The sequence below is a fragment of the Aplidium turbinatum genome, chromosome 6 (assembly GCF_918807975.1).
Source record: "Aplidium turbinatum chromosome 6, kaAplTurb1.1, whole genome shotgun sequence".
Lineage (NCBI taxonomy): Eukaryota > Metazoa > Chordata > Ascidiacea > Aplousobranchia > Polyclinidae > Aplidium > Aplidium turbinatum.
The window spans coordinates 22444395-22460497 of record NC_137477.1 but is presented as its reverse complement, the minus strand read 5'-3'; the positions used below and the strand labels follow the sequence as shown (position 1 = coordinate 22460497).

At 35.5% G+C, this 16103-nt stretch overlaps 2 protein-coding genes and 1 long non-coding RNA gene across 3 annotated transcripts in view; all 3 read right to left on the bottom strand.

Annotated features, from left to right (window-relative positions):
• LOC145772510 (uncharacterized) overlaps positions 1 to 16103 on the bottom strand; it is a 172686-nt gene that overhangs the window by 124724 nt on the left and 31859 nt on the right. The gene's annotated exons all lie outside the window — the stretch shown is intronic.
• LOC145771504 (microfibril-associated glycoprotein 4-like) lies at positions 1628 to 14596 on the bottom strand. Its single transcript, XM_082583200.1, has 6 exons — positions 14338 to 14596; positions 13381 to 13529; positions 10220 to 10316; positions 9641 to 9737; positions 3464 to 3528; positions 1628 to 2635 (listed from the first exon to the last, which is right to left on the bottom strand). Exons 1-6 carry the CDS (start codon positions 14594 to 14596, stop codon positions 2394 to 2396), a joined length of 909 nt encoding a protein of 302 aa, XP_082439326.1. The 3' UTR covers positions 1628 to 2393.
• LOC145771505 (uncharacterized) lies at positions 8652 to 9604 on the bottom strand. The gene is made up of 2 exons (XR_014289240.1): positions 9014 to 9604; positions 8652 to 8939 (listed from the first exon to the last, which is right to left on the bottom strand). It is a non-coding gene; the product is annotated as an uncharacterized LOC145771505 (long non-coding RNA).

The following is a 16103-nucleotide window of genomic DNA, read 5'->3' as shown; positions in this document are numbered from 1 at the left end:
CCGACTACGTGTATACGCGTAGTGAGTGGGCACAAGCATTGTGATGTCATTTGATAAATAGATAAATCTGGTCTTTTTGTTTGCCAAACTTAGGCCAAACTGCATGAGTCTGACTGTTTTAGAAAGTGGAAGACTTGTATTGTGTTTTGCGGTTTGCTCCGTATGTGGCATAATTACTGCTTTTCAAATGTTATGGGCCCCTGTTTAATCTTTAGAGATAAATGTTGAACAGAGGTGTAAAAGTAGTCCATTTGAATAGTCAAGTAAAAGTACAGTTACTGAAGGTCAATTCTAATTCGTTACAATTAGGCTACAAGTAGAAAGTACCAGAGCACATTATCACTCAAGTAGAAGTATATAGTAAAAAAGTACTGGTCTTTAAAATTACTCAAGTAAAATTAGTAGGTTAAATTTTGCAGTCAAAAAACAAACATTTTTGACAAATTTCATCAAGTTTTGAAAAAATGCTTCAAAATCCCAATATTTTTAGTCATAAAATACCTCACTTAACAGTTTAACTTTTAATGAATCATTTAGGTCTTAGGAAGATAAACTTTTCGTTTCAACAATTCTTTTCAACAAAACTTTTCATTTTTTACAATATCTCTTTAAAATATTTTTTTTATCTTAGAAATGAAACCTTTTTAACAGATTTTTATCACAGTTACAACTTTCTACTTGACAAAATATAAAATTACTCGAGTAACGTTACTTTGGCATAAAACTAAACAAGTGAAAGTAGAAAGTAATAAAAAATAAAACTACTCAAAAAGTACTAGTTACTGAACATTGCTACTTAACATGAAAGTAAAAAGGAATTATAATGTCCGTGTCTTTTATTTTTTGCAAGTTGCTTTTATGTTTATGCTAATTTTTATGCTAATTGCAAGCCAGTCCATTTAGACGGATACCAGTTTTTTTTTTATTGCTACTTAAGTAACACTACTTTCATTACTTTACACCTCTGATGTTGAATGGACTTTACTTCCAATAGCTTTCTATATGGCATGTTGGGTTGGCCCTTTACTATAAGTCTATAAACTAACAAGTATTAATATGCCTACCTTAAATTTATGCATTTTTACTGAGCAAAATCAAGAGACTTGTCACTTTATTTTCCGATCTGTTCCATTCAGCTTTGCGTGCTTACCAAAGGGCTGGTTGAGCAGTCTTTGTGTAGAATATGAACATCGTCATGGCGCGTTGCAGTTACTTGTTAATATAGTTGGAATGGAGATGAATCACATTTGTGGTTTTAAATGTAAGATTATTTCGATTACAATCACAAAAAAAAATTCATCATTCCAAGTCTTGTAGCTTGTACTTAAAAAAGTACCGTACCGAGTACCGTAGCGGTATCGAGGTACTATTTTTGACTAGTACCGAGTATCGGTACCGCGGTACTTTTAAATTGTGCTGTGCCCATCTCTGAAAACTCCTAAGTGTTAATGTAGGCCTACCTGCTGCATTTCTGTACTAGCCAGTGGCTACAAGAACCCTACAGTTACTGCTAAACAACAAATATGTTTTGAAGCATATTATTGTGTCCGGATTAGGCCTACCTACCCTACGACATGGAATGCAAAGTTTTCACAAATCAATGAGTTCTTGGCAAGGTTGTATTGAATTTTATACAAATTTTAACACAAAGTAAAGCAATATTACAAAGGTTGGATAGGCTACTGAAAAGTAAATAATTTATGGTCAATGACTTAGCTGAGGTTGCTGACCACGAGTTATCTCGTATTTAATCTACTGTAGGCTATTTGGACAAATGTGTAGTCTGCGCTCATCATCTTCTAGATTTAGATAAAAAAATCTAGTTTGAAAAGACAAATAAAGTCAATGTATTGGAGAATTGGGAAGTCTTCATAATAAGACGGATTTTTTCGAATAGGCTTTCTGCTCAAAATTGCGATGCTTTTTTCGACAGGATTGCGGTTGCTTTTCGGCTCTCAGCTTGAATGCTGCATTACCTTGAAATATTTAACTCATCCCCGATAGCTTATTGCAGGGGTCACCAACTGGCGGCCCGCCACGCTGTTATGTGCGGCCCGCGGAAGGTATCAGCGCACAAATTAACTAAAAATACTTTTCTTCACAAACAACAACACTTTAACAAGTGGAGCTTCACTCAGTCTCTCTGATGGCCCTGCGTTAGTAATTCAAAGACGATGTGAAACTGTCAGAAATAGGCCTAAACTTGCAAACCAAGATTTCTTGGAGGACAAGGATTCACACAACCCATCATACTTTGTGACATAACACTTTTACTTTTGACCTAATGGTAAAAAGAGTGAAACAAAAATCAGCAGTTTTAAGAAGAATTATTGAAAAATACCAAAAATGATAAGTCACGCATATCAGCCAAGTTATGTCACACAGAGATAAGATTATTTTTTTCTGAATTTCATTTCTATTCTTTTCAAAGAATAGTTGTAACCTTTCCAGGTTCTCCAGTTTATTCCATCAGCATAAGAAGAATGTTGACCCCTCAAATACAAGCCATTAGGGTTCGCCGAGTGACAGGCGGTGTACCAAAATGCACCTGAGTACAATTCCGAACAACTCTTACTAGACGTGTCTTGGTCCACGTCTCTCGCTGAAAATCTCCCAGAACCTGGCATCGAATTTCCTGAAAAAAATTGTTGCATTTTCTTGACTATTCCGCTAACTTATTGCAACCAAGGCAAAAACAATAGGCTATCGCCTATGGCATGGATGGAAACAAACCGAACAGAAAAACTTTTATGTTCAATAGGCTATAAAGAAAAACAAGGGTGTATTGTACTGTATTTTCAAAAGAACATAAATATTAATGTTTAAACATCCTTGATAGTTAGTCAAATCATATTGTTCCTGGGGCATGCTAATGATAAAAATATGCATCGCTACTGTAATTTAAATTACTCCAATCACGATTAGACCTTCCGACGGAAATGAGGGAAGCATCCAACGATCAGTTGTGCTGATGTGTCAGTTTTGTTGTCGGATCAGCGTTTATAATATTTCTTCCTTGACAATAGATAATTCAAAAACAAAAAACGTGTCAAAGAACGATATGGCAATAATTTTCAGATATGACAAACAATTGAAAACTTGGTTACGCGGGTCTGTTTTTCTGCACGCTTTGCCCTATTTAGAAATCCATTGCTCCAAGACAGTCTAAAAGAACAAAATATTTGCATAGTGCGAACAAAGTTTACCTTCATAACTATTAATATATGCTTGGGGCTAACTAAGTTTTATCCGATTAGTCTTGCACTCACCCTACTCGGTGTACGATGCAACGTCGGCTTACTAACTTTACCCCCTTTTATAACGACTACACAGAGATCTGTTGTGCAAATTTATCAGCAAGAATTTGTTATAACTTGCAAACTTCAGCTAAACCTGCATGCTTTTTTCTAAGTTTACTAGAATTATTATACTTAAAGCTTTTTATTCTTTTTTAAGAGCTCACCGGCTGTTCCACTGTAGTGGCCTGTACTTAAAGAGTAATCTGATCCACCGCCGACAGAGAAAGTCCTTTAAAAAAAACAGAAGGTGATAATAAGTAACCTAGCCTAAAAACAAGTTGATCAAAAGAAAATTGGTAACGTCTTCTGTCCTCATTTGTTTTACTTGTGCTTTTTCATGATTTATGTTTATGAGAATCCTTGTAAAAAAATGTGAAAATAAAAAGGCAGAACTGCAAGGTAATAGCTGCTGATGTTTAGAGAGTTCAGTTCAGTTCAGTTGTTTTTTTTATTTCTGACCATCATATCAAAACAATACACGTCAACATAGCAAAGGTCGAGAAAAAGGTAGAAGCGACAAAACGCGAACGTTAAAAACGTGCTTGTGACCGAAGTAAGTTATTGAGTTGAAAAAAAATTTGGCACGGTCGCAACACCTTCAGAAAAATTTAAGATATACAAAGAAAATAAAAAAAAAAGAAAATGTTAAAAAAACAAAAACAAATAAATTTAGGCTATAGCTTTATTAGCCCACATGGCTTTAGCTGATATATTTAAGATCAGTATGGACAGTTGCTATGAAGATCGGCCATGGTGCGTTATCAAGAGTGCTGATGGTCTTAAGGGGAACACGTCTTGATGCGTTTAGCTCATAGCAAGAAGAGCAAGGCAGGCAAAGAAAACCCCACAAAGAAATCCTACCACGGGCAAAGCCATTTCAAGCGCAACGCACCATAGGCCTTGCACGACTCACAAAATAGATAGGCTATAACTTGACGACACTGAAAACAATGACAAAAACAAATAAAACAAACTAGCAAAAACAACATCATCATCTTGCGGAAATTCAATTTTACCCAAGGAAGTTATGTCTTGCAGATATCAAGCGTGCTTTGATAAAAGTTGCGTTGATAAAGCGATAATTTTAAACCCCAGTCAGCTAAACTCGTCACTTCCACACTGATCCAACGTTAGCAAACGTTGAATTAATGCAAAAACGTCAGGGATCGCCAGCTGGGATGTAGTAGTGGCATGTCACAGTAATATGATAAATTTGGGTTACCGTGTATATGTTTTACACGTTAAACCATAACAAAAGTGATAAAGAAATCCAATTTGGCATGTTAGAAAAATAGATAAATAATCAGACAATAGCATGACGATCCAGTCCAAGATATTGATATATATAAAAGCAACTGGTTGGAGCACATGGCCACCGCTTCACCGAAAGATGGCGATTGGTCGAAGAGGATGGAAAAACTTCTGAAGACTCTGTAGAACTTCTGTGGACAAAAAACACAAGAACCAGAAGGCCAGTAGGAGTACTTACAACCATACTATTTTGCTAATGAATCTACACACATTGGCCTATCATTTCTGGGCAAAAAAAAATATTAGTATGTTTGGTGCAAGTAATACTTAGATAGGATCATTTTAAGAAAGATTTAACTTGTTCATTTTTGATTTAAAGCCTTTTACAGTTTTACATTCATTTCTTATAGTGGGGGGAAGCTTGTTCCAAACTGTTGGCCCCATGTACCGTATTGATTGTTTGCAAGTGTTAATTCTACAATATATCGGAATATAAGGAGAATTACTTCTTGTTGTTAGGCTACTTGATTGTTTACACATAAGTATATCATTGAATGTTGTGGGAAGTAGCCTTTTTGAATATTTAAACATGAAAGTTGCAATCTCTGTAGTTTTCATGTGGTTAATTGATTTTAAATTATTGAGTTCCATCACACCTTTTACGCTTTCTCTGCGGTCAATGTTAAATACAGTACGAAGAAAGTTATTGCATGTACGTTGTAGCTTTTGCAATGTAGTTTTGTTTTCATGACACCATGTTGAGATACAATATAATATCTGGCTCTCAACTAAGGAATGGTAAATGGAGAGAAGTGCTTGTTTGTTTAGGAAAGGCTTAATTTTTTTTGTCACGCAGAGTGTTGATCTTATTTTTTGAAGCAAGATTTCCATATGAGATTTCCATGACAAATGCTCGTTTACAATTATTCCCAGAAACTTTATTGAGGCAACTTGTTCTATGTTGTTTTTTCGAATATTTAAGGGTGGGTTGTTTGATAGTGTCTTGCTTCCTTGACTTGAAAATAATATATGTTTGGTTTTGGTGACATTTAGAGACAATCGATTTGTTGATAGCCATTGATCTATGGATACAAGCTCTTGATTTGCAATATCATATACAGCAGAAACGGTTTTATTTTTATATATAATGGTGGTGTCATCTGCAAACATAATTGCAGTTCCGTGTTGAAGGCAGTTAGGGAAGTCATTTACATAAATCAGGAATAGAAGAGGGCCTAAGATAGACCCTTGTGGGACACCCAAAGATATGTTGTTAACGTTAGAAGATAGTGTGCCATTGAAAACAACTCTTTGTTTTCTATTACTCAGGTAACTCATGAACCAATCATAGGCCACGCCTCTTATTCCGAAATGATATAATTTAGCTAGCAATATTTTATGGTCGATGGTGTCAAATGCTTTAGATAAATCAAGAAAGATTCCTAATGCAAGATGGTTGTCGTTTAGTATACTGGTGATACTTTCTATTAGCATTGAAGCAGCATGGCTTGTGGAATGATTTTTTCTGAAACCAAATTGATTGTTATAGAAAAATTTATGTCTAATTAAAAACGAGTATAATCTGTTGTACATGATTCTTTCTAATATCTTTGAAAAGACAGGAAGTAGGCTGACTGGTCTGTAGTTGTTTGAATCTTTGCAGCTACCCTTTTTAAAGATAGGTATCACCTTCCCCAACTTAAATGTATTTATGAATTTTCCACTCGTTAAAGATAAGTTAAATATATGAGTTAAAGCATGCAGTATATTGTTTGGGGTTGACTTTACAACTATGGATGGTATTTCATCGATGCCACTGCTAGTTTTTGCTGGCATAGCATGAATAATATTGTTAATTTCATTCAAAGTAGTTTGATAAATATAAATTGTCTCAGAGCATGGAGAATCGAGATATGTTGAAAATATTGTATTTGATTTAGGAATTTTTTTTGTAAGGGAATGGGCAGCACAGGAAAAGTGATCATTAAAGTGATTTGCAATAGTTAATCTGTCAATGACTGTACTATCATTTATTTTGATGCCATGGTTAGTCTTAGACTGGGATTTACCTAATAGATTGTTGATTGTTTGCCAAGTAGCTTTCATATTAAACTTTTGCTTTTCAAATTTAGATTTATAAAATTCCTTCTTTTTTTGTTGAACTGTATGGAAGTATAAGTTTCTTGCAGAGGTGTAGTTCTTTTTGGAGTGAACAGTTTTATTTGCTATGTACTTTTTAAACAAACGCTCTTTTCTTCGTAATAGATGTAGTAGTTCTCTATCAAACCAAGAATTATTCTTTTTTAAAGGTGTTTTTTGTAAAGGAAAATGCTTATTAAATTGACTAGTATATTCTCCTATGAATGACTCATAAGCTTCATCAGCATCAGTTTGATTTAAGCAACAAGTGATGTCCATATTTTCCAGAGCATTTGAGAAATTTTGTATGTTTGAGAGATTAAATGATCTGGTATATTGATGACATGTAACTGAGGGTTTTCCAATATTTGTACAATGCATAACTGGAAAGTGGTCTGAGATTGCATTAATTAGAATTCCACACCGACTTTCATTACCTGTTTGCACATTGGACCATATTTGATCTAAGACTGTTGCACTGGTGTCAGTTATTCTAGTAGGTTTATTAATTAGTGGGTAAAAAGAATTTGAGAACATCAAGTCTGTAAAATTGCCTACATTGATGTTTTCATAATCCAATAAATTATAATTAAAATCTCCCATTATGTAGCATTGTTTTGATGTACCTATGTTATTCATGCACTCACTAAGCATATCAAGAAATTCTAAATTTGACTTAGCATCCAATGCAGGTGCTCGATAAATGCTACCACAGGTCACTTGTTTACCACCAACAAAAATATCAATAAAAATAGACTCAAATACTTTTTCTTTCATAATGGTTAGGTCATCACGCTTGGTATACATAATATCACTTTTTAAGTATATTCCTACTCCTCCACCGCGACTGTTAATTCGAGCATTTGATATGAATGTATAGCCCGGTAGGTTTAAGTAAGGACCTTTTGAATTAGGCTGAACCCATGTTTCAACTACAGAAATTAAATCAGGACTGATATTTATAGACATCAACAGGGCCTCAAGTTTGGTGAAATTTTTTACATTAACAATAGACCGAGCATTGATACATAATGAAGTGAAGACTGGCCCTAGTGAGCAGTCCATTTTTAGTTTATTGACAGTTGTTGAGTCTACATATGTTTCAGATATATTAGGCATAAAAAGGTCATCTATGTCATTGTTGCTTGTGTAAGATGTGCTAGCAAACATATCATTCAGATAGTCAGGCTTGAAGGTAAGATTTGATACACTGTGGCTTCCAACCAGTGTAGCTAATTCGGTGTTGGATAGATGGACAAAAGGGGGAATCCAGTCACTGCACAAGGTACATGTCCAATTTTGTGTGTCATGATAATTTGCACTTTTTTTACAACATTTAACATGAACTTCAATGGGACAAGTTAAACATTTAATAAATTTTTGATTTTTTCTGATTGTTTTCATGCAATAGTTACATTTTGGTTTTAATAACATGTATTATTTAAACGTAGAATTGAAAAACAAAAAGGTATGTATAAAATAGGGTTGGTTGAAAGCTAAGCTAAGGATTAAGAGAATGGATAAAGTAAAAAGGTTCCTGAGTTTTTTTGTTTTTTTTGTCATCGGTAATAATATATCATGTGAGATGGTTTGTTTAGCTTCAAAAGGATAAATGAAAACTGCATAATGTTACAGCCTAACAAAATAAGTTAAGCAGTTAGGTTTAAAATTTTTATGCCTTATGGTTTAAAATTTTTGGAATATCTGAAAAATCATCTATCACTTGCCTTTTGTTATTCCAGAAGCACCACACTATTCCTTTGGATGTCCAGACGTCCTTGAAACCAAAAGCATCTCTCGCTTGACGAAGTAATGACAGACGTCGTTTGGTCAAGGACTCTGTAATCGATAGTTTAGGACCATCATCAGTTTTTAACTTGCTTTTTGAATAAAAAATTTCATCCCTTGTCATCCTTCTAACAAATTTAATAATTATTGGTTTGTTTAGTTTTTTAGATGGCAGGGGGTGGCATGCATCTATGTCACTCAAAGCAAGGCAGTTAGTTGGTTTAACTACTTGATTAATTTTATTTACCACATATTCAGAGTAATCAACATTACTTCCCTTGTTTGGGCTGTCAGTACATCCATGAAGTATGAGGCAATTGCTTCGCCCATACTGCTCCAAGTCATCCAGCTTGCGCTCTGTTCTGTATACAGAGTGCTGGAGTTCCCAAACTTGTTCTTGCAGAGCATAAACTTGTTTTGATAGCTCCGTCAGCTCCGAGCGTTGGGCCTGCTGAAGTCCATCTGTAAAAGATGAAGACACAGCAGCAGCAGGGGGTGCAGCAGTGGTTTGGACATTATCATACTTTTTCTCATACCTTTTTTGACTTTCCATAATCTCTGCCATTCCTTTCAGTATCTCATCCATCTTTGCCTTGTCCTCAGTAGTCATGTTGCAGTTCAAATATTTCAATATTTTCTTCTTTTTGAATTATTTAATATGATATTATCAGTAAAAATACAGGAACCTATACAATGTCAGCTACTCCAGCATTCCCTGAAACTTGTATTCAAATAGAATGCTTGCATTTGAGTCACTGAATCACCTACAGGTAAAGTTTTATGTCTTGTTTATTGAAAAACTGGAAAATATAACAACTCTGTTTTAGCGTTTGTAATTTTTAAACATTGTTTACAAAAACATTTCTTTATTCTTTTTTATCCAAAAAACTTATCTTCATAACGATATAAAAATACACTGACATCTCTCAAAGTTTGGATAAACTTTGTTTGGTGACATAGCCTATAGTTGAGTCATTGCAACAATAACAGTCCACATTCTACATACATTAACTTAACCAATATTTAAAATAAAACATCGTATAGGCTGTGAAGTATACGCTATCACTTTTAAAAATTGTAAGCAAGACACGAAGCACAGTTCCTTCCAATACGGAAGCTTACATGACTCACACCTTGCCTTTAAAATGTATTAGGCTACTTACCCGTATAAAGCATATCTCGTTTCGTTTTCAAAGTCTTCCATATCCACTCTTAGTTCATATTCGTTATTCTTTGTTAAATTGTGAATAATGTCCAAGCCTTCGTGAGTTTAATAACAAGTTATCGACTTACGTTATGAAAATGTTAACTATACGTTGTAATATACGTTAGGATAAAAAATACTTAATATATTAGTAACTTACTAGTTACTACTAATTTATTATAACTTAATTATAGCCTAAATTAGAAACTCACTCAAAGAAGTTACGCATTATCCTGGGTTTCTTGTTGAAGCAACGGTATGAACTTATTCAAATAGAATAATAGACTGATTGTTTGAGCAAGTGCTAACTTTTTTTTATCAGTTTTTACTATCATCCTTTGCTAGATGTATTGATTACTTTTGTTTACAACTTTTGATCCTATTTGGAACAGGCTGATAAGCTGCATCCATAGGCTGATATCACACCACATAGCCTACCTACGTTATAACAGCAAAACTTTCTAAATTTTGCACGGAACTTTGTTACGGTACTTTACATATTTTTTCTTTCGACAACTTTTCCAATAACTCCACTTACCCAACCAAAATTCTCCATGAAGTTTTCCAAAACCTCGAGCGTAGTCACTAAAGTTCCGAAAAAAATCTTCAGAGCCATCGATTCGTTTCTGGAAAACCTACGACAATTCATAGGTAGGCTACCGATAATTGTTTGATTGTTAAATATCGTAGCTCATTAAACTGCAGGTGAACTACAGTCTATATAATATGAACACTGAGTTAAAAAATTTTTTTGTAATCTTTTTAACAGGGATTTCTAGAAGTACGGGATGTTAACTATCTGCCCAAAAAGTGTGTCAAACTCAAGTGGTTCCCTGATGTTATTCAAAATTTTCGGCAAAAGTTTTATTTTATGGATGTTGGGGATGTAGGCGTAGCCCAAGTCTTAGGGATGTAGCGTAGGAATGTAGGGATGAAGCTTAGGGATGTAGGCTAGTCCAAGTCTCATCATTCAAACTTATTCCAAAATAATGTGCCTAGTAACCAGTGATGGGCATTATCGGCGATAATTCATCGGCGATGATTATCGGCGATAAATTTTTATCGCTTATCGTTATCGCTCAATTATTTTTTCAGTTATCGTTTATCGTTATCGCCAAAGGCAATATTTGATTATCGCCGATAATTAATCGCCGATAACTTTTATTTCGGATCAACACAAGTGGAAAGACCATGAAAAGTAATATTTTTACTAGCCACCTAGTTAATAAAACTAAAATTAAAACCAGTTCTTCTTCAGTGCCTGAAGTGTGTGTGCACAGGTCGTTATCAAGGGAGGGGCATGCCCCCCTGCAGCGACGGCCCTGACAACACAATAATTTTTAGACTTGCAAATTGCAATGCAATGAAATGCATGCAACAAGTCACTTGTTGTTTTGCTGCAATGGGCAATCGCGAGTGAATTTTACAATTAGAATGTAAGCGCACAGGTGATTTCTTTGAAGCGAAGCGAAAGAAATTGGCAAGTGGTTTGTGAAAGTGTCGCAATACGAGGCCGCTTTTACATCGGAAACATGGTCTTTTGCGCCACCTCACGATCAACTATTTTATTCTTGTGTTTTCTTTTTCGTTGGAGGTGTTAGTTTTTAGTAACTGTCGTAAAAAATAAAATCTCTCTCGTCAAAACATGAAACTTACTGTTTTTTTTTTTTTTTTTTTTTTATTTTTATTATCTTTATTCTGCATTGCGGGAAAGCGGACTTGAGCGCTATGCATCGGTGTACGCCTTCCGACGTACACCTGACCCACGCTGCAGCCGACGGCAATGTTTGTTTCCTGTTGTCTACTCTACTTATGACTTAAATTTGGTACTACCCATTTCTCGAAATCGATCACTGGGTAGAGGCAATTATCGTAAAGTTTCTTGCCCAGAGAAACAACAGCAAGTGCGGGTGGCTGGAGTCGAACATGCAGGCTCTCGACTGCGAGCCCAACGCGCAACTAAAATTGCAAGAACTTGCCTTGAGACGTGCGGTTACGTCACAAATTCAGATTAAAAGACAAAATTCACACACAATAACAACACAAGATCGGTTGTAGACTGTAAGATCGAGTTTTTTCTAGCTTGGCGATACAACTTTAATCCAAAAATAATAACCGAATGCATAAGTGCCATTTAACTTAAAAAGTTAACCCATTTGTGCCGAAAGTGAAAGTACTTAAAAAAGTTTTCGGAAAATTTAAATATTGCATAATTATGACCTAAAAACATATCACAATTATTTTTTTCCTAATTGTGTTTGTACTTTTTGAGAAAAAAGCCGTCCTATATATAAGACGCTAGGCAAATCAGTTATCAAATTTCACAAGTTTCTTGTGCGTAATGCTTAAGCGTTATTACATTTTACTTATCGCTCAACGTGATAAATGGGAAATGTCTTGTTCATGTCTTGTCATGTCATTATTGTCATCGAGCATTTTATTGAAATGAAAGTTCAAAAAATATGAAGATGAAAATTAGCAAAGTAACACAACATCACTGAAACAAGTCATTGCGGAATATGATATTGCTTGAAGCATTTGACATGCAGACCGACATCACATGTTTTGCATCTTGTAGTAGTTTTTGCATGACAATAGGCGCATCGAGTTGCGTGGTAAAATTATGCTAAATACAGTAGGCTATTAGCCTATAACCTTTCTCATTTACTGTACCTATGCGACATAGCCTACCTCAATCAAATATTTTTATTCCCACTAATACAGTGCCTAGGCCTACATTGTAATTCTTATCTCAACAACTCAGCGTTCTGCCAATCCTTCAATGATGGTGTTCACAAAGAAAACAAAAAAAATTATCTGAAATTATCAGTAAATTACGATAATTATGTTATTGTTCTGAAACAAACACGACTAATTTGACAAGCTCGATGGATTTCACAGTATGCACATTTTTACTACCAATAACGCTTAAGATTACTGATAAATTTTCAAGCATTTTGCGTTTTTGGGAATTTTTTCAAATATTGCTGACTTTGTTGTAATCAGCCCTTTAAGCAGAAAGCAAAATACAAAATTTGGAATTTTTTATGGTATTTTTATTTGATTTAATTATTTTGCCTACTGCACGTAAGCGGCAGTGTAACTCAATTGATAAAAGCATCCAACTGGTATTTGAAGGTATAATTATAAGCACGGCGGTTACCTCAGTGGTTTGATTCTGGATCAAGAGGTTGAAGATTCGATACCCACTGCAGCTATTGCAATTCTATTTATGCATAACTTACAAAAAGTTTTGTCCCTTTACAGTATATTATGTTCGATTTTTCGTCATGTTAATGAAAACAGTTCGTGCTGCACGGGATGGGGCAGCGCTAATCAAGAAAAAAAAATTTATCGTTGTCGGACATTATTGGCGATAATTTATCGTTTATCGTTATCGCTTAATTTTTTTTGATTTATCGTTTATCGTTATCGCTTTAGGCATTTTTCGTTTATCGATTATCGTTATCGCTTAACTGAAAAATGAGTTATCGCGCCCAACACTGCTAGTAACCCCTGATAGGTGGCCCCCTATTGTTTTTCGTTCATGTTTTTCATGCAAACAGTAAAGATCTCCTGTATGTTTGTTAAGCAAACAACGTTTAATGCAAATAATAATCATAAAAAGTCAATTAGGTCTGCCTTAGGTTTAACTAAACTTCCAATTTCTCTACGGCAGACTAAACTAATGGAACCTACCAACCATCCACCTCCATCAGTGAGCAGATCACAGTACACTTGTACACCATTCCTATCTCCAGGAAAGGGATAAATTGTGTAAACTCCACTTGCATCAACTCCATGTTTGTTGGTGACGAGATCAGCGCAGGATGAAGGATATACATTTTCTAACAAGAGGAGTTTACTTAAAAGTAATTAAACAAGACTGTCTATCATAACTTTTAAGTTAGGCCTATTAGGTCTATATTAGTTTACGTGAAGGTCACAACCTACGCAATAGCCTAGACTAGCCTACCTATATTTCTTTTCCAAATGTACTTTCAAAAGTATCTTATCCAATGTCTCAATAGTCACAACACAACATCAATCAAACTGCAAAAGACACAATATGGACCGTGAAATATTTTTAGTATAGGCTCAGAGAAGTTTTTATCATGTTGATGTAATCCGCCCCGATAGCTCAATTGGTTAGCGCGTGACTTCTGAAACGAAGAAGATTCAAGATCAAGCGGCGCTGGTTCGACTCTCGGGGTGTGCGCTTGAGCAACGCACGTTAAGGACTGCTCTCCATTCAGCGGCATCTAATGGATGGAATAGTTCCCCGGCAACAAGACTTCAACAAACGAAAGCTTCACTCTGTCAATCTCGGTGACCGGGCCTGCGTCAGTGATTCAAAGCCTCTACAAGTATGCGAAACTGCCAGGATTAAGCTCTGCAAGAAGCTTTCCCAGTCCGAGGATAAAGATTCAATCAATCAATTATACCATTGGATTTCTTGTTGTTGGTGGTGCTGTTTAAAAGTGTTATTGCTAGACTACCTACCAAACATAATAGCGAATTTATATTGGCTGATAAGATGTGAATCGTAGACTCGCAAATCTTAAAAGGCCACCATTAGTTACCGTTGCCTATACAAACGCAATTGTAGTAAATCAAACTCTTTCTCAAAAATTTCAACCAACAATATTTTTGCACCTTTCATTTGGTTAATTTCTCGAACCAGATCCTCCACATCCAAGCAATTGCATTTCTTCCCCGGATCACCTTTCGGTCCTCTCAAACCAATCGGGCCCTTCTTACCAGGAACACCTTGAAGACGAGCAGGTAACCCAAAATGTGAAGGGGTTGATGACATTTCCCCATCGCATTGTAGGGTGCAGTTTCCCAACCCAAGGTCTGCTTCACATCGCATTGCGATCATAGCGACTAGTGCAAGCCTTGCAATACACGTCATATTGGCACTACTTTAGGTTAACAAATGACACGACGAGAAACTTCGCTTAGCCTATATAGCTGATTTCATCTGAAATGTTTTACTTTGTAGCTGGAGTCATACCTCGTTCATTGGAACTTTGCCAATTGTGACTTCCTGCTATTAGATCAATCTTCTAAAGAAAAATTCTTTCTTGCATTTTTTCGCTTTTTTCTATGTAGATAGGCTTGGTAAGAAAAATATTGACCTAATACTAAGAATAATCTGACGGCATCTATAAAGCGATATCCTTTGTGGTAGCCTAAAGGCGTAGAATGGATTAAGAAGGTTTTTTTGCATTTAACGTTTCTGACTAGCTAACTGCAGTAGGTTTGCAAATAAGTTTTGAGGGGTCCTTAAAGATCTAATAAAAATCTTATTATAATTTAAAAAATAAGATGAATTCTCCCATAAACATTGAAGTGATTCCGGTTTTAAAAATAATTAAGCATTGTTACATCTTACTTACATCCAGGTGTTGCTGCCAATTGCTGGAACTGTTTGCCTATTTGTGTAAAGGAAGTCGGCAGCCGTGGCCGAGTGGTTAGCGCGTTGGGCTCGCAGTCGAGAGCCTGAATGTTTGACTCCAGCCACCCGCACTTACTGTTGTTGCTCTGGGCAAAAAACTTTACGATAATTGCCTCTACCTAGTGATCGATTTCGAGTAATGGGTAGTACCAAATTTAAGTCGTAAGTAAAGTAGACAACCGGAAACAAACATTGCCGTCGGCTGCAGCGTGGGTCAGGTGTATGTCGAAAGGCGTACACCGATGCATAGCGCTCAAGTCCGCTTTCCCGCAATGCAGGATAAAGATAAACAAACAAACAAACAAGCTGAAAATTTAAATAAATTCAAAGCTCGCTTGAAAACGTTCTATTTCAATGAACATTATGACTGAAAGTACCGTATTTATCACCATTGTCATGTACAGCGCCCAGGAGCATAGTTTGACTGTGGATGTGGCGCTATATGAATATTGTTATTATTATCTTGCGTAGGTTTCATCCACTGCAGCCTTCCAATTCGAACAATTGAACAAATTCAAATTCCAACAATTGAAATGAAGATTTCATCAATGTATAAGCCTACCGTTTGTTACATGTGTTGTTTTCCTTATTTTGTAACCTAGTTTTTCAATCTTTATCCTTTTACTTATTATGTCCCCGTTTTCAACTATCATCTCTTTTTGTTACAGTTTAGAATCAAATAATCTTGTGTGGAACAATTTAAACCAATCACAAACGAGGGTCAACTTCAGAAACTACAATAGCGCCATTAGTGTTAAGTTAAATAAGGTTACCAGATTGTTGTCATGGATACTAGATTAATTGAGACTGTGATTGTAAATTGTCCGTTTGCTATAAAATTTATAGTGGTGGGAAATAAGAATGCGCTTATAGTTTATAGCACTTCAGACTCGTATTGGCTATAAGTCGTGTTGAACAACTTAGAACTTTACAATGCAAATAAGTCTGGTAGTAGGCCTAG